The sequence below is a fragment of the Mirounga angustirostris genome, unplaced genomic scaffold, assembly GCF_029215605.1.
Source record: "Mirounga angustirostris isolate CCGP_5_RB_7025 unplaced genomic scaffold, mMirAng1.0.hap1 SCAF_2, whole genome shotgun sequence".
NCBI classification, from domain to species: Eukaryota; Metazoa; Chordata; class Mammalia; order Carnivora; family Phocidae; genus Mirounga; species Mirounga angustirostris.
Genome location: NW_026991710.1, coordinates 132,195,502 through 132,214,282, shown reverse-complemented (window position 1 = coordinate 132,214,282; position 18,781 = coordinate 132,195,502). Strand labels below are relative to the sequence as shown.

The window sequence follows — 18,781 nt, the reverse complement described above, 5'->3', positions numbered from 1 at the left end:
TAATAACTCAATTATTCTTTGAGTATTACCGACCCTTAATTTTCACTTTATATAAACATACATTTTGGCTTATCTTTTAAAAATTTGCAAAACATTTGCATTAACCTTTTCACATTATAAATTTAATCAGTAGTACCAAATTGGTTGAATTAACACTGAAAGCTTTTATTAGATAATTGTTTATTTATATCCATAATATAGTTATCAACTATAATAGTACTCTCTATCAAAGAAATTTTGCATTTCTTAGACAACTAAAAAAATACTGGGAGTAAATAGAAATGTATTACATTTGGTTTCTACTCTAAAAAGTTGGATAGAATAATTGAAAACATCTTAGTGCTAATAATATTTTAGCCAGACTCTTGATATTATCGAAATTAGATCTTTAAGAATGAAATCAGTGTTGACTCAAGACTGCCGCATTCATTTCTGCTCACTATGTTGTATAAAAATGCCCCCCTTCCTGTGGGCAGAGAGGGCTCTGCACCCATAAAGCTATGAGCCCCAGCAGGGGGATATGCCTGCCCCAGAGAACAATGTTTTGTTTTGGTTTGGTTTGGTTTGGGGTTTTTTTGGTCCACTTTCTAATTTACAGAGCAGCTTCTGCTTTTCAAACCATGTGCTCAAGGGATAGCCCAGAAAGGGGATCTTTTTCAAATTGACACAATTGAGATATATGGCCAACGATGGCCCTGTTGTTAATGAAATTTTCATGGATGAATCATGTTTCAAGAAAGACCATTATAAATGGTAAAGATTTACTGTGTGGATCACAGGAGGGAGGGTTTTGCATATGGGGAAGGGGAGCAGTATTTAGCACGAGTAGAGGTACAAGGTCTGCGATGAATATGACATGTGCAGTAGTTAGTGAAGAGACTGGATTGATTGGAACAAAATGTGCATGTCTTTGATGAGTAGAGGATTAGATGGGAAAGGTGAGCAGAGGTCAGATTGTGAGGATCCTGAGTGCAGGGTAAGGAATTTGGATTTTCTCCTCTAGATGAGAAATCACTCTAGGCATTTGTCCAAATTCATCACATGATCAGTGATAACTTATTTTAGGTAGATTAACCCAGGGTTATGCAGCAGAGAATAAAGGTAATAAGGAAAGCCTGAAGGCATGTCAACAAAGTTAACCGCTGCTATAAATAGTACATTGTTTCCAGTATCTGGCCCAGGGTCCAAGTAATCAGGATGAAATGGAAGAGTTTATATGATAGTTATTAAAATTATTATAACAAATGTTATAACTTTTACTGGATCTCTAAAAGGAACCTATATTTATTGTAAAAATGTAAAAAATAGGACGTGTGTTGTATGTATTTATGTATATTGAATCGAGGCATATTTATATAGCTTGGGGATTTTTTTGTCATTTACTACATTGTAGGCATTCCTTTTGTTAATAAAAATTCTTAGAGGGCCTAATTTTTAATGACTGTACACCATTTCAGTTTGAGTACAAGTAACTATTCCAATGTTACAAGTTTAGATTTGTTACCAACTTTCTGTTATCGGAAATACTACTGTAATGAACATCAATTGACATAAATGTCTTATTCCACACTCTTCCTCTCCCCTCCTCTGCAAAATTAATAATAATAAATAGAAGTAATAAATAACGAAAAAATAAGTTGAGTACTTGTTCATGTATTTATTTGCCTATTTTGATTTCAGTTCTGATCTACCACTCCCTGCCTTTAGTCTGCTTTTTAAAAGTCAGTGGTTGTGGGGGCAGGTTTGTCATTGAACTTTTATTGAATTATTGTCTCATTTGTTGCTTACTGTTTAAAATTATGTATTTTAATCCATTGCTCTATACCTGGGCATTTAGATTATTTTGAATTTTTCTCTGTTTCAAACAACACTGTGATGTTTCCATGTGCACAAATAAAAGGATGTAAACCTCAAAAGTGAATTACAGAGACATGGATCATATAAATCTTTTATTCTAATATCCTGTGTACATCCATTAAATCAACTGAAGTGGTTGTACCAATTTATGCTCACTTCAGCAGGCAGAACAGAGAAATTCCAAGTTACCCATATCCTTGGCAATCCTTTCTTTTAAATCCTTGCCAAACTCACATATGTGAAATAGTAGCTCCTTTTTTGTATGTAAAATAATACCTCACTTTGTTTTGCATTTCTCTGATAACTAATGAATTTTAGCATGCTTTTGTATGTCGATTGGCCATTCAAGCCTCTTGTCTGGAATTTGCCCATTCTCTATTGAGTTGTTGGGGGTTTTTGTACATTCTGGACACTCATCCTGTGACATGTCGTTCATCAGGCCATTCTCCCAGTGTCTTTTAATCCTGTTTATCAAAAAAGGTATGGACAAATGTATCAAAGTTATTTTTTATGGTGTGGGTGTTCTCTGTCTTGACTAACAAGTTCTTCTCCAATGTGAAAGGCTTTTCACCTATGTTTTGTTCTAATTCTTCATGAGTTAATTACTTTATATTAAGTTTTTAATTTGACACTCATTTGCATAACTACCTGGTGAGTTTCCAGATTGAGGAAAATGAAAAGTGAAAAACAAAAGAAAAATTGGGTAAACAGTATTATAGTTTCCATTGTAAGTCCCTAATTGAACCTTAGAGACATTGTCCTTTTTCTTTAAGCAACAGATATCCACATCCGCCATGGTTTGTGATGATGAAGGTTAATGACTTTCTCATTGACTGCACAGAGATCTATTGGAATTCATCTACATGAAGTCTTTGCAAAGCAATTACTTCTAATTTGGGTTGAATACAATTTCACTTCCCTTGCGTTTTCAGCCTCAGTTTACCTTACTTCATGCATAAGTCCAGAAGAAGTACATTGTCATTTTTAAAACAGTTAACATAAGATTCATTTTACTTTCAGCAATTCACGGAGGCTGTGAGCCCTTCCGTGTTACCCCCTTCAGCTTTGCCACTGGATCTGCTTAATAACGCTGTCACTGCCTTTAGTACCTTGGAAGATCTCATTCGGTATCTTGAACCAGACAGATGGCAGTTGGACTTGGAAGACCTATATAGGCCAACCTGGCAACTTCTTGGCAAGGCTTTTGTTTTTGGAAGAAAATCCAGAGGTAAGTTCTCTCTTCAGATTAGAACCAACCTCGTTTAATTTTCTTAGCAATTTTAGTGTTCCGGATTCTTCTACCATAGCTTCTAAGGAGTAGAGTTTAAAATTCTTCCGTGATATATGTAAACAACCCATTTTTGTAACATTTGAGCATATTTACACATTAAATAAGAATGCACACAAAAAGAAGCAACTGTAATTCAGGGGGTTTGGAAGATTAAAAGGAATACTTTTGCTGAAAATTCTTGCCATTTCTTCAGTTCAAAAATATCATTTTGATGAAGTCCGCTGTTATGTTTCATGAGAATCATTGCTCATTCAAATCTAATATTTGGGGTATATTGATTTAGAGATTCAAGAGAGATTACCTTAGTGCTAAACCAGATTTGGGCCTTAGAAAAGGGAAAGTAATAAAAATCATCACCTGCCATGTCCCCGTGGGTCAGGGTTATATAAATTTCCATCTCCTAAGCCTACAAACTTCTATAAATAATATGGAAAATAACAGGGGTTCATCATAAGATAGAATTAGGAGCTTCCAAGACAGGATTCAGAGCAAGAAAAGAATAACCAAAGGGTACCCATACCATGATAATTTTTCTCCCTATAAATTTGCCTCTGAAATGATCACTTGACCCTATGAGCGTATCTCCCTTCAAGAGTGAAAGTGTTGATAATTAAACTTAATTCCATATGATCAAGAAATTGGAAATAACATTAACCGAGTCTTCCCTAAGGTTAACTAATTTTCCTAGTAACATTAGAATTGGAAAGTATCCATATCAGACACAAATGAAACAGTAATAGAAATAACTGGCTAATTATAATGCACTCACAGAATCTGTTTCAGGCTCTCAGAAACAGGGTAGATCTAGAGAATGGAATGACAGTCTGGAGAATTTATATGGAAGGAACAGTATTTCGTTAGTTTGAGCAATTCACAAGGGCAGATTGCACCAGACTTGTCTTCTAAATCTTGTCAGAAAGAAACACGATTCCTGCCCTTTCCTGAGAAGAGTTGCAACCCTACTGGATCAAGGGCTTTTTAATCTCAGCAGGTCATGTCCAGACTTGCCCAGCCATGGTATTTTGCTATGCCAATAGACGTGGTTTCCTTTCAGCAATATTTGAAATCGGTGTTCAAGTACATGGGCAGCCGAATCCTGTCCAGATGCGGAAAGCTGTTACATATTTATAAGATTTGATCTTGATGAATAACTTGATGAATAACTTATGAACACTTCCCTTCCCTCCCACTTAGGAACAGGAAAATGAAGATCTGCAAGGCTAGCTGAAACACTTGTGAATAGAGCCTTTGTTAGATTTGAAGTAGATTATCATGTTGATCTGGAAAAAGCAAAGGGAGTAAACCAGGTTCTAAAGCTCAGATCTTGCTTTTGACAGCTGATCTCAGGATTCGAGCCTAAAAATCTCCCTTCTAGCCATGCCTTTGTGCCTGCACCTCTCCACCTGGTGCTCAGTGAAGATTTGGCCAGAGGCTAGCTTGTATTTAAAAGCATCCAGCACTGAACCAGATCTTTCAAATATTCATTTAGCACTTTCCAAATTGAAGCCCTTTGCAGTTTGCCAAAACTATTAACTTTTTAAGCATACAGTAAGTGTGAGAAAAGCAGTGTATATTTTTGGAACTCTACATAAACTAAAATGCAGGTGTGGGATAACAGCTATGTAGACAAAACCAACTCCCCTCCCAAGAGTCTTTCTACAAAGGAACAAGGAGTAAAACATTTAAAAGCTTCTAATTAGACATCGAAATTGATTTTCCACAGAATAAACATATCACAATGTTACCACATTCATCTTAGAAAGACCACCCTCAGATTGCATTACAGTAATAGAATATCCTTGACCTGAATATCTTAAAAGAATGAGCAACTAATGAAGCAAAGTGTATCCATGATTTTTTTTTTCAGTATTAGCTTTTTTAGTAAAACTTGCAATATTGGTGAATCTGAACAAGAAAATCTGCATTAGGAAAAATGACTTTAATTGCTGCCATACTCAAAATCTTCATTTTTTAGAAAGGCAAACTAATGCATGTGTTGTCTTAGGAAGTAGTTTCAGAAAGAAAATAAAGAACCCAAACACTGATTTTTTATTTTTCAAATATTTTACAGAGGGAAACCTCCATAAGACTATAGTTAAGTTATTTAAAATATATATATGTGTGTGTGTGTGTATGTGTGTGTGTGTGTGTATGTGTTGGACATGATCTTTCTCTTTTTTGATATTTTTCTTTTGTTGTTGTTGTTTTTTGTTTTTTCATTTTTCTTGCCCAGAAGTTCTGCACAATGTTTGGAGAATTTGTAACATCAAATTATAGTCACATGACGTATTTTAATGAAGCTTAGATGAGCTTGAAGCCTTGGGAGTAGGAAGCTTATATTTCAAATAAGATACGCCAAATTGAAAATCCCTAATTGTATTTGTAGTGTGTACTGCATTAAGGTTTTTCAGTGTTTTTGTTTGTGTTTTCCTTTTCTTCCTCTGGCTTAGGGTTTTCATTCATACCTTGCTACTGCAGAAAAAGAAAATACCTTATTTTCTAAGTCAAGCTTACCCAGTACTTAAAAAGGACTTTTGACTGTTGTGTCAAACATGATAAATGAGTGGAAGCTAAGTTGCAAGTGTGTTTAAATTTTCACATTGTACCAGGTATCATAACTCAGTTCACTGGGGAAATCTATCTAACCTTTTATTATGGTTAAGTAAACATTTTAAAGTGAACGTATACAGTCTCATTTTCTAGTTCCATGAAATAGTGTGTTTAAAACTGAGGTAGATGAATATCCTTTGAAAGCTGAGAGCTTCATTCACATTCTAAAGAGGTATAAATCTTAAATAAGCATTGAAAATCTTGGCAACTGGCTTTTGTATTGTATGTATGTGCATGTTTTCTACTTTCTAAACCCTTCTTGCCTAGATATTAACTTCTAGAGAAAAGATTCAGATAAACTCATATACAGCTTTAACAGTGAAAGAGCAGTACGTGCATATACTATTAGTTCAGCCGAATGAAATCAGGTGAAATACGTGACATCATTTAACTCAATTATCTCATTACTTTTATTAGAGATAAGTTGGTCTTTTATGGCACTCAAAAGAATGAACTCATTTCCTCTTAAATATTTAAAAGCTTTCCTTTCACGGGATCATTTTTCAGATGAAAGGGAAATCTTTAAATACTCAAAACAGTGATTTTCTATTTAGTTGGAAAAAAGTAATTTTTTAGCTAAATAAGATATTGAAATGAACCTATGGAATTAGCATTTCCTTGGTGTTTCCCTATACTTGACCAAGGTTTTAGTCAACCGTATAGTTGACATGTGCTTATAATTGACAATTGCATGTGCATGATTTATCCTCTATTTCTTGAAAATACTTACAGTGGCTTCCTTTGACATTTTAGAAAAACTTGATCACATGGACAAGTAAATGAAGAATTGTAAAACAAGCAACAAAAAAACAAGCATTTGATTCTTAATCACCTTGTCATTTTAAAATTATTTTCAAATATTGACACTTAATTTTTAAAACTGGAGTACATAGTGCTTATTGTTACTTGAAACCCTCTTTAACCAGAAAATTTGTTTCTTTTTTTCAATTCTTGTTTGTTTCCAATATTAGTGAAAAGTATTTAACCAGATTTATTCTATTTAGATAATATTCCAAATTTTAATAAAATCTTTCTTTTTGAAGAAAAAGTTCTGATGCATTGTATGCTATCCAAAACTCTTCAAATTTATTGGAATTGCTATTATTTGACTATTTCTAGGAAAAAGGCAAAGTTATAAAGCAGGCATTAAAATTATAGGATATGATACTTAAGTACTATTCATGTTTTATATAAATTCATATGAAGTATGACATGCTGTTTTGATATAAATTAACTGAGGCAAGTATCATTTTGTAGTTAAAAACAAAGATTCTTTGAGAATTTCCTACAACAATCTGATGAAAGGATATTTTTGTTTGGTCTTCACAATTAGGTATTCTTTTAAAGAATAAAACACTACATAGTTAACCACCTTGCTAAAAGAATAGAGATAATCGTTATAAAGTAGACATCTCTTCCCTGCTTTAGAAGGAGAAGAATAGAAATCTGAAGGAGCCTAGTTAAACTGAATTTCAAACATTATGAATTACTCAGGGCACTGGAAGCAGGGGTTTCAGCAACCTCAGCCCTTTTAAAATGTATCATTTTTTTCACTCATGGTCTACTCAGCTGTCCTCAAAAATTCATTTCCTTCATGCCCTTTTTGCATTTCTGAGTCTCATTGCCAGAAAAATTATGTAAAATCCTGGCAGCAAGTTTCTGTCAAGTTGTTCTTCATTAATTGCATGAGCTCCTCATCCCTTTAAAGATTGCATTTGTTTTTTAATCCAAGCATTCATCATTTTACATTCTATTCATCCCTCCAATGCTCTCCTTGTTTACTTTTTTACGAGGGTTAAAAGGTGTAGCCCCCTTTTTCTCTATAAAGTTTCCTATTTATAGCTCTCAACTGTTTTGTTGGCTCTGTTCTTAATATTGCACAATGGCATCTCTTTAATGGTCAGTAAGTCATAATGAAGCTTTGTTGACTATAAAATGAAAGTCCAAACTGCGAGCTGCAGAGCCCCCCCAAAACCTCGTTAAAGTAAGAAGGGACCTTGTTGGGCATATTGGTGAAATGGATTTCTCTCTGAAAAGATCTTGAGGAAATACATTCAGGCTCAGGGCATGAGCAGGTTATTTTTCTTTGTTTCCTTTTACGCCATGCAGTGGTGGACCTGAACCTTCTGAAGGAGGAGGTAAGACTGTACAGCTGCACGCCACGTAACTTCTCGGTGTCCATAAGGGAAGAACTAAAGAGAACCGATACCATTTTCTGGCCAGGTTGTCTCCTGGTTAAACGCTGTGGGGGAAACTGTGCCTGTTGTCTCCACAACTGCCATGAGTGTCAATGTGTCCCAAGCAAAGTCACTAAAAAATATCATGAGGTAGGTAGACCTTTTCTTCTCGGGTTCCTCTGTGTCTTAAGAAAAGTAACAAAACCATGTATCTGAAATGAATTTTTGTTTGGAAAAGAGATGTAGCCTTCATGGGAAAAGAACAAATAAGGTTGACAAAATAGTTCGTGTTTTCATTTTTTTTTTTTTTAATGAGGACCTTGAACTCAAAAACGCAGGCATTAAAGATTGAGGAAGCTTGTCCTCTGATCGTATGACATGGGTGGTCAGTGACGTCACGTTTTCATCTGTCGTACCAGAAAGCAAATGTGTTCTGCAAGGGGGGGAAGAATGGGTAAAACTTTTCAACTTGACACTTTTCAAAATATGAAGGGAAAATATTTTAAAGTCAGACTTGTCTCTGTTAGAAAAAGGAGATCTTCGATATTTATTTTTCCATTTGGGGCAATACGGAACATAAATCCCAAGAAGACATATTCATAATTGTACCAATCTTCCTATTATTCCTGTTGCCCCAAATAGCACGTTAAACCTCTTATGGATTCCTTTCATCTCTTTATTTTGTGGAGTTAAGGAAAATATAAATACTAAATGTTAGTAATCATTGTTTTTCAGAAAATATAAATACTAAATGCTAGTAATTATTGACCTTGAGAACCTTAGAACTTACTCCAAATTTTCATTAGTGCTAGAATATCCCCAGTTATGCCCACCCTTTCTCCAGCAGCATCGTGTAGCATTCATACATCAGGAAGCAAAACATTCTTGATGAGGCAACCTTAATTTTTACAGAATGTTTACATTATAGCAAGCCGAAATCGGCCCTTCTGACTTCGTTTCGGTATAACTTCATCTCATTACTTTGTATTTTTTCCACTACCCCAAAGAATAATACAGAATAAATATCTGCTTCATCAATAAAATGATTTTTCATGTGCATAAGGACATCAATAAAACTCTTAATCTGTTAGGTAATCTGAAGCTGCCCAGTGCATAAAATGCACTTTATATGACTTGGCTGACCCACCCTTCACTAATATTGTGTTGGCAGCTGATAAAGTGGGACAGAAGCACTGGATTCCAATAGGCAAGGAATCCATCCTAGATCTACTATTAACTTGTAACCATCAACAGGATATTTAAACTCAGTTAAAATAAATGTAAAATAAGATAACCTCTCAGGTTTTCCCCAGCTGTGTTATTTCCCTGATAATCAGTAGATTGCCATTTTTGGACAGTCACATCCCAAACTGGCAGTCTGTGATTAAAAAAAAAAGACTGTTTACCACCATTATTCATGTTCTACTTTCATTTCTGCACCCCGTGCTTCTAAAGATCCTTGTGCTGGGAACAGTCTCCACTCCCCTTTCAGGAAGGAGATAATCATGAGCTTGGTGGCTCAGGTTGCTGCAGCCAGGCTGTGCTCAGAGCCTGGTCTTACCTCTACTCTGTGAACCAGGAATCTGAGAGTCAAGAAAAAACCCTTAATATGGCAGTTCCAAAAAGACTCAATAAGATGCCTTAAAATTGAGGCAGGCATTAGAAATGATTGGTGACTGTGAAAGGCTGTGATGAGAACTGGAATTAAATGAGAGTGATCTTTTCTCACCTAAAATCATCTCACTGTGGACTTTCTTTTTTTTTTTTTTTTTTTTAAGATTTTATTCATTTATTTGACAGAGACACAGCGAGAGAGGGAACGCAAGCAGGGGGAGCGGGAGAGGGAGAAGCAGGCTTCCCGCTGAGCAGGAAGCCCGAAGTGGGACTCCATCCCAGGACCCTGGGATCGTGACCTGAGCCGAAGGCAGACGCTTAACGACTGAGCCACCCAGGCGCCCCTCACGGTGGACTTTCTAAAGCACGTCCCTATTAAATACAGTGTATCTGGGGACCTCGATTTAGCCAACAACTCTTGGATTTATAGCCACCATCCTAAGAGCTACAAAACCCAGACTAGTCATAGTAGCTTTTTTAAATAAGCTTGCCAGATGCTGAGGCTACATCTTGCTTTTAGTCAGGAACTCAGTCCTTAGGTCAAGTGTATCCTCCTGGGTCCTATACCTGCAGATTTCTTTTCAAATAACATTGGCTTTAGGGTTGTTAAGAAAGTTGCCACAGAGTATGCGACATCTGTTTTAGTATCTCAGATAAAACTCTTGTGTGAGCAAAGACCATGGGAAGTGCTTATAAACTCAATGGCCTTCTTCCAGAACGACATCACTCCATTATTCTTTAGTCTTTGGGTGGGGTGGTTATGTGTGCATGACCTGTATGTACACACTTACAAGTAGGGGTGTTTATCTAATTGTGTGACCACCTAGTGCAAGTTTCCCACAAATATCTCTAATGCGTGTGCGTGTGGAAATATAATACTCCACATTTCTCATAAATATCTCCAGTAACAATCATGTCTTCATTTTTTATAATGCTCTGTGGGAATCATTAATTTTTCTGTGATAAGTTTTTGTTAACAAATTACCTTCTGAAAAAAAAGGGCTTACTTCTTTGGTGTCATTGATCATTTCTGAGGCCTAAATTTTTTTCAGTCCTATGTTTTGGAAGTAAGTTCTGAGTTTAGTACTACTCCTCCTAAATAAGTGAAATTATTTTGGAGCACCTGAGTGGCTCAGTCGGTTAAGCATCTGCCTTCGGCTCAGGTCATGATCCCAGGGTCCCGGGATCGAGCCCCGCATCGGGCTCCCTGCTCAGCGGGGAGTCTGTTTTTCCCTCTCCCTCCACCCCTCCCCGCCTGCTCGTGCGCTCTCTCTCTGTCTCTCTCTGTGTCAAATAAATAAATAAACTCTTAAAAAAAAAAATAAGTGAAATTACTTTTAAACATAATTTCAAGTAGTTCTAAAATCATTAAGTCACTGAATACCATTAATGTGGATCTAGAGATGTAACTCATTTAAAGTGAAGCCTATTTTGGGCCTTAATTCCTTTTGATGACTACTATTCCAGTTTTCAGTTTGAAGATTATTCCACCTCAGGGAGAAGACTGAATTAGACATTCTAATTTTTCTCTCCTTCATCTGTCTCTATTATACCAGCTTCCCTAACTATTAAGCTGAATTATATTCCTTGTGTTACTACAAATATTACAGTTATTCCCTGTTTTGGTTCCTTTGCCATTTTCAAAGTGGGTTCAACTATTGTGCTGAAAATAAGTTTAGAAAATTAAAAGGCTCATAATATATAGGATGACGTTATTGTTACGTGTTTTGATATTATAGCATAATCTTAATACTAATAGATTCTTACTGCTTTTGTATCGATTACCAGATACTGTTTATTGGAAGCCATCTTTGCTGTCCCCCCCCCAATTTCTTTAATGATTTTTCTATCTCCCAAATAGGATTTTTCAGAAAGCAAGACAGGAGCTTTACATATGTATGAACTTAGGTGTTGCCCCTTCCTTGAAACACTTCCTACTTTCCTGCCCGTCCTAGCCTAACTAGTCCATCTTCTGTGCATGTGTAGAACTTTAGAGATATCTTGATGAGAGAATTTTTGCTCTTTCATAATTATTATTCATTTCTATTTGTTTTTACCAAATTGAGAATTAAGAACAAAGAGTGCATTACAGTGTAGTACTTAAGAAAACAGCCTCCAAAGCCTGGCATCCAGCGTGGACTTTGAGCAAATGACTTCATCTCCTATGCCTCCCATTTCCTCATGTGTAAAGTGAATACCTAATGCTCATACCTTATCGGGAGGATTCAAGGAGCTGACAAAACACTTAGAACCAGGTCTGGTACATTTCAAGTCCTTAGTATATGTTAGCTGTTCTCTTACTCATCTTCATCACACCCCACCCCCCGGGGCTTTGATTATGGCAAATGATCAATAAAGATTTAATGAATTTTTGCCCAGAGGTAGGACGAGTATTTTCTTTCAGGCAAAAAGATCTATAGGATACTCTGACAATAAAATTGTATTTGTTCCTTTTTTCCATTCTTAATTAGCCTAATGATTTTCACCTTGTTTATATATATATTGGTAACATGAAGTATGGTCTTACTCTTCTTGCATAGATCTGTTCTGGGTAAAAAGTATATAATTCAATAGCCTTTCTCTAGTCGTGAGTCCCACCCCCCCAAGCTTCTGTGGCACCCAAAATTTAATGGCACTTTGTTTGCCCAATGTAGGCAGTATTATACGTTCATCTATTTCTTGATGGTTCTTTCTGTACCTGATCTAATCTCTTCCACATTCTCTGATTTTAGCTTTTCCCTGGATTATTTTTTCATGGGTTTGTAATTTTAGCTTGAACCTCTCTCAAAATCGTGTGAGACGTGCTTCTGCCTTCTTTCTTTTACGGTGTCATAAACTCTGTCCTGAAAACTGTCTTCTTTCATGTTATCTGGGACCTGTTGGTCATTTTCTAAGTCTGTTTTTCTCTTCCCAAGTCAAAACAAAACTTGGGCAAGAAATTAAGAAAGAAAGCCCTAATGAAGCCCCCTCCCATGTATTAGGATGTCTTAACTAAGATTTAGTATCACTAGAATATTTTGAGATCCTTCTGCTATTTGTAAATCTCCACAAGTATCAGTGGATGAAGACTGGGGGTGGAAGTGCCATCATGGCTGGGGGTACTTTTACTGGGTGACTGCATCTTGACAGAAGCACTTCTAGAGGAAAGGACGATTGTAAGGATCGTAGCCTGGCATGGCTGCCTCTTAGGACTGTATATGGTAGCTTCTCCAACCCTTACCTTTTATAGTCATTTTTTCCCCTACTCACTGGGAAAATGTATACAAGCGGAGATAGGAATTAAAGACGTTGGCTAGGCCATTATTGCAGTTTATCTGGCCTCTCGGCCTCGTTCCAGAAACAGTTTTTACCAGAAGTTTGATAAGGGATAGCACCAGTATCTTAAGCCTAGTAAGTTTTTTTTTTGTTTTTGTTTTTGTTTTAAAGATTTTATTTATTTATCTGAGACAGAGAGAATGAGAGACAGAGAGCACATGAGAGGGGGGAGGGTCAGAGGGAGAAGCAGACTCCCTGCCGAGCAGGGAGCCCGATGCGGGACTCGATCCCGGGACTCCAGGATCATGACCTGAGCCGAAGGCAGTCGCCTAACCAACTGAGCCACCCAGGCGCCCTTAAGCCTAGTAAGTCTTGATGCCACCTCAAGTTGTCCAAAACAGCAAGTCAGGTACTGACACTTAAGATAGGATTCAGCAGTTTCATGTTAAAATAATATCGTCTTAGTAATTTTTATTCTAGAGTCGTGCATGTAATAGAAAATCTGCTTTAAAAGTTTCCTGTTTCTCATGGTTATTCCAAGACTTTGTAGTTTATCTCTCTAGGAAGAAAGTTACTAAATAAGTAGAATATATGGCTAATAATATATTCTGAGTCTTTATAAAATTATTATCTATCACTCTGACTTCAATAATTTATCTTCAGCCAAAGTACAAATACTGGCTATGTCCCTATTCTCTCTAAAGCTTCTGTTCACTCATGTGTAAAATCAGGGTAATAATTGTGAATTACTTCATAGAATTCTGGTGAGTTAAAGTATGTAGAAACATTATTACAGTGCCTGGTACCCAGTAAGCATTCAAAAAATGTTAGCTGATTAGCCTTTGATATGACCCCATACTCCAAATGTGGTATACGTTCTCTCCTTGTCTCTTTTAAATCTGCAAATGGAACAGTCATAAGACTTGACTTGTGCCTTTTTGGATTAAAGAACGTTTCCAGGAAGGGTATCTTTTCGAAGTTGCTCTATGAAGTTATCTTTGTCCTACCCAGAGAGCAGAGAAACTAGACGATCTCGTATTATTATGTGCTCTGGTCTTTGTTCATAATCCGAACAAACACAGTTCCTGAAACGTTATTGTTCCTATTAGAAGAGGCACAAATACACATTGGATAGGTAGTTCTTACCAAATACTTCAGATAATCTTTTACAGAATACGTAGCTGTGTCCTCCTGTCACAGTGTTAAGAAGAAATATCTTTAGTATCGGTGTCTGTTTTGCTATGTTTTTGTTAAAAAGCCAGACTGCACATTAACTTCATTTAATAGAGGCATCATCGTTATTATCGCTCAGCCTCCGTATACTGCACAGTAGGATCCAGCTGCACAAAGTTAGCTGTGACGGAGGCTGATGTCTATGAAGTACATCTAATCCAGCTCATCAAGTTTATAGAGGACTTGAAGCGTAGCCAAGAAAATTAACGAGTGGCGTAATGGAGCAAACTCAGCTGTAGAGTGATCGTGTTTCCTTCCACGGCATTGCAATACTTGTATCACTTCAAGTGTAAATATTTGTTACTACATGTGTGAAAAAATGAATGAGTGAAAGAAACCAACAAACAGAAAAGAGACGAGGCAGTAGCGGTTTCAGAATACTCAATCAGGGTGAAATTCTCTGCCATATTATCAGGGGCGTAAAAGACAGAGCACGCAGTGAGACTTTCAACGTAAGGACTGTTCTGTGTGCGGAGGCAGCATCCTTCCAAGTGGCTGGTATTAAAACGTCCTTTCTTTCGTGAGAGGATGATGATCATTTAGGATTTCTCTGAGGGGTGGGGGAGTGTGTTCATGATGCCTTCACTAGGAAAAAGTCAAAATTTTGTCAGAGTCTTCGTTGGGCCCCAAGAGTCTTTCCTGAAATTTTTCTTGTCCATGAAATCAGAAGTTAACAGATGTTGGCTGATTTTAAAGATGGCTTATACATTGTTCCTTTTCAGGTCCTTCAGTTGAGACCAAAGAGTGGTGTGCGGGGATTGCATAAATCTCTCACGGACGTGGCCCTGGAGCACCACGAGGAGTGTGACTGTGTGTGCAGAGGGCACACAGGAGGATAACCACATCCTCACGCGCAGCCTCTCCCAGAGCAGTGAGGCTCTTGGCTGATCTGTTCTAGAACTTGTGCATTATCTCCCATCCCTAATCTCAGTTGTTTGCTTCAGGGACCTTTCATCTTCAGGAGTTACAGAGTGTTCTAAAAGAGGAGACACCAAACGGAATTAGAAGTTGTGCAACAGCTCTTTTGAGAGGAGGCCCAAAGGACGGGAGAAAAGGTCTTTGGTCGTGGGGAAAAAAATGAAATGTTGCCCATCGCTAGCTAGTTACAGAGTTACCATGTCCTTACTCAGCTAGCTGTGTTGTGTATCGGCTGTCTCCATACGGCTTAGGCTAATGTCAGTACAGGAGAAAAACTGTGTGCAGATGAGCAGCTGGTTCTGTTGCCTTGCTTAACTCAAGCTCCATGTCCTGGGCCTAAAATCACAGAAATATGGAACTGTTTCCTTAGATTCACATATATAAACCAGAGTGTCCTATGTTCTACAAATTTGGTTCTTAAAAAGGAACTATGTTGCTATGAATCAAACTTGTGTCATGCTGATAGGAAAGACTGGATTTTCCATATTTCTTACTAAAATTTCTACCATTTAGAAGAAGAGAACTACATTCATGGTTTGGAAGACACAAACCTGAAAAGAAGAGTGGCCTTATCTTCACTTTACCTATAAGTTGGTTTATTTGTTTTATTGTGTACATTTTTATATTCTCCTTTTGACATTATAACTGTTTGCTTTTCTAATCTTGTTAAATATATCTATTTTTACCAAAGGTATTTAATATTCTTTTTTATGACAACCTAGATCAACTATTTTTAGCGTGGTAAATTTTTCTAAACAGAATTGTTATAGCCAGAGGAACAAAGATGATATAAAATATTGTTGCTCTGACAAAAATACATGTATTTCGTTCTCATACGGTGCTAGAGCTTAGATTAATCTGCATTTTAAAATACCGAAGTGGGAAATCAATAGAATTTGATAAGTCGCAAAGACTTTTTGAAAATAAATGATCGTATCTTCTACCCCTGTTACTGGAGATGCAAATAAAAAGCAACATATGAACGTAGGCATTCAGATCCAGTCGTGACTAAACCCTAGCCCTTTTTTGGGGAGTGTGAGCCTAGCTCAGAAGAAAAAAGCACCTTGAAAAGAGACTGGATAGCTTACTGACAAAGCGTGCTCTGCTGTCCTGTAGGAAGACATCCTATTTATTGTGATGTTCTGGTTTTATTATCTCTAAACTCTGTTCCATACCCTTGTATAAATACATGGATATTTTTATGTACAGAAGTATATCCTTTAACCAATTCACTTATTGTACTTTCCAGCAATTGAAATGAAAATCAGTAAAATACTTTGCTTGTACAATGCTTAATATTGTGCCTAGGTTTATGTGGTGACTATTTGAATTAAAAATGTATTGAATCACCAAATAAAAAAAAATGTGGCTATTTTGGGGAGAAACAGAGTGTGTGTGTGTGTATGTGTGTGTGCACGCATGCATGTGCACACAAGATTTGTCTCTTGAACTCCAAGACAGTGAAAGAGATCAAGTTCAGTGTAAACCATGATTTCCATTATGCAAAGGTCTGTGTCAATTCAGAAGACAGGTAGAAAAGCACTGAGGCTTCCCTGTCTCTTGTCTCTGGTGTTTTGGAGTGGTTTTATTTTTCTCACTGATTGCTGGTAAATTAAATTGCACCCGACTTGAAAGTTTTATGTGATTTTTGAAATGCTTAGCAATCGATTATATGGCAGTACGAAACTGGAAAAAAAAAAATCTTGTAACTTCCCACTGTCTTCACTTTCAGTGGTAGATATTAAGTGGGATGAGCATGAATTGATCAGGGACACGGACTCAACGTGCCTTAGATAGCACACTTCAAAGGTGTGGCTCCTCACCTTCGGGTGCAGGTTTCCATTCGGGGCTTGTGTGTTGTCTCTGCCTTTCTACCTGGTCCAGAAGGCTAGGGCCCAGGGCCCTGCTGTCTGCAGACTCCTCCTTCTAGGTCTGGGCAGTCCCCTTTCTGGGTACTTTTCCACCCGGCAGTCCTACCCTGCACCCAACCAAGTGGAGAATAAATAAATAAAAGGAACATACACATGCTGTTTTACTGGCTTACCTTTTCATGGTTCTGTCCAGCCCTGGAGAGGCCTGCTAGACATAGCTTCACTGGGATCCACTGAAAATACAGCGCAGTTTACAACTCGCCTTAGCATAACAGAGACTCTACTAAATCTGACAGTAAATGACCTATGTAACCGTGTATGATCCAGCGCCTCCAACCATTGAATGGAACACCTTCTTTCCCTCTTATTTTTGAATATTTATGTTTTGTTTACTTATAAAATATTAAAAGCCAAAACAAATTGCTCTATGAAGGTAGTCCCACATGCTGTTGCCAGTGAGTGGGAAGAGCACGGGAGCTAACTGCTTTATGCTTATTCACTCATAGACCTTACTGTGTATTTGACTAAAAAAAAAAAAATCAGCCCAGGTTTAATGGCACATGTGACCCTAATTTTTCAGAATCCCAGAAAAATATTGTCTGTATTGACCACCACAGTTTTATATGTGATATCTTTGATTTGTGCCCTTTGTCCCTTGAGATGGACTGTTTTGCTACTTTGTGGTTTTTATTAAAATAAAAGAACAATCCTTAATTGGCATGAGGCAGGCTTTCACGTCTACAGTTTTCATTTTCTATATCTCATTCCCTTTCTCAGCTAGCAATAGGTGAATATACTTTGGAAAGGTATGAATGACAAAGTAATGAGAACTTACACTGTGAAAACACCTTGGCTTGGTTTTGTTATTCTCAGTGCATCCCTCTCTCCAGGGGCATTTGCTTAAGCTTGTGATCGGGTTGAAGGAGAGGCAGAAAATATAAGTCTCACTTAACATCATATATTTAATATAATGAAATACCCTTATCTCTAAAAAGATTCTGACATTTTAATCTATTTTAATTATATATTATAAATGCATTTAAAGTCATAAATAATCACTATCCTTTACATTCATAAGAAGGAGTAGAAATTTGAAAATATATTCGAGCTCTTGCTTTACATCCTATTTTTCCTTCATGTTTCATATGTAATCAATCAGCAAGTCCCATTAGCTTTACTTTTCCAAAAATCTGTTGTGTTTGCGTCTCCCTCTCCATTTCTGCAGCTGCTGCCCTGATTTAGAGGCACATGGCTCACCACCATTCGGCTGCCCACTCCTCTTTCCCCAGCTTTCTGGCCCCTGATCTCACTCCCCTCTGATCCACCCTTCACACCACGAAGTGGGGGGGGGTCCCTCCAACAAATCTGATTATGTCACTGGGGTGGAAAATTTACAACTGAACTCTGTGAGATTAAATTGTAATTCTTTGTATGGCACTCAGAATTTATTATAATCTCATTGTTTCTGCTCATTTTGCACTATCAAGCCTTACATACAGCTCCAGTGAATGAATACACCTAACAGTTTCATGAAAATATCAGTACTTGCCCACATCTCTGTGCTGGCTCACGCTGTGCTTTCTTTGAAGCATTGTTCCTGTGCTTACCTATCTCATTAGCTTCTTCTCAAATCTCAGTTCAAATGCCACTCCTAAGCAAAGCTTTCCTTCCTTGACTCCCACTAGAATTAAGCCATTGCTCCCATGCTCCCAGGAATATTGCAATTATAAATATTGTCCTATTGATTATAATTACCTGCCCTCCTTTTGATTTCTCAGACTCCTAGTCTAACAAACAAATAATTTTTTTTAAAATACAGCAATGAATATGACATCAGGACCCCTGAAGATTCTAAATATCTCTTACAGATGAAGGAGTTAATACATAAGATATGGGTACTTTTTAGTTGTAATCAATCCAGTCTACTGGTTATGTTGGAGCACCTGTCACCATGA

General features: G+C 37.1%; 1 protein-coding gene across 5 annotated transcripts in view; it reads left to right on the top strand.

The window, feature by feature from the left end:
* PDGFC (platelet derived growth factor C) overlaps positions 1 to 17,540 on the top strand; it is a 201,814-nt gene extending 184,274 nt beyond the window's left edge. For 2 of the 5 annotated variants that reach the window (XM_045880238.3, XM_045880239.2), the window contains exons 4-6: positions 2,878 to 3,085; positions 7,868 to 8,085; positions 14,760 to 17,540. In XM_045880238.3, coding sequence (XP_045736194.1) covers positions 2,878 to 3,085; positions 7,868 to 8,085; positions 14,760 to 14,876 — 543 coding nt within the window. In that variant the 3' untranslated portion in view covers positions 14,877 to 17,540. The remainder of the gene's footprint in view (positions 1 to 2,877; positions 3,086 to 7,867; positions 8,086 to 14,759) is intronic. The other 3 variants (XM_045880240.3, XM_045880241.3, XM_064585202.1) reach the window with 3 other exon arrangements.
* The last annotated feature ends 1,241 nt before the right edge of the window (positions 17,541 to 18,781 follow it).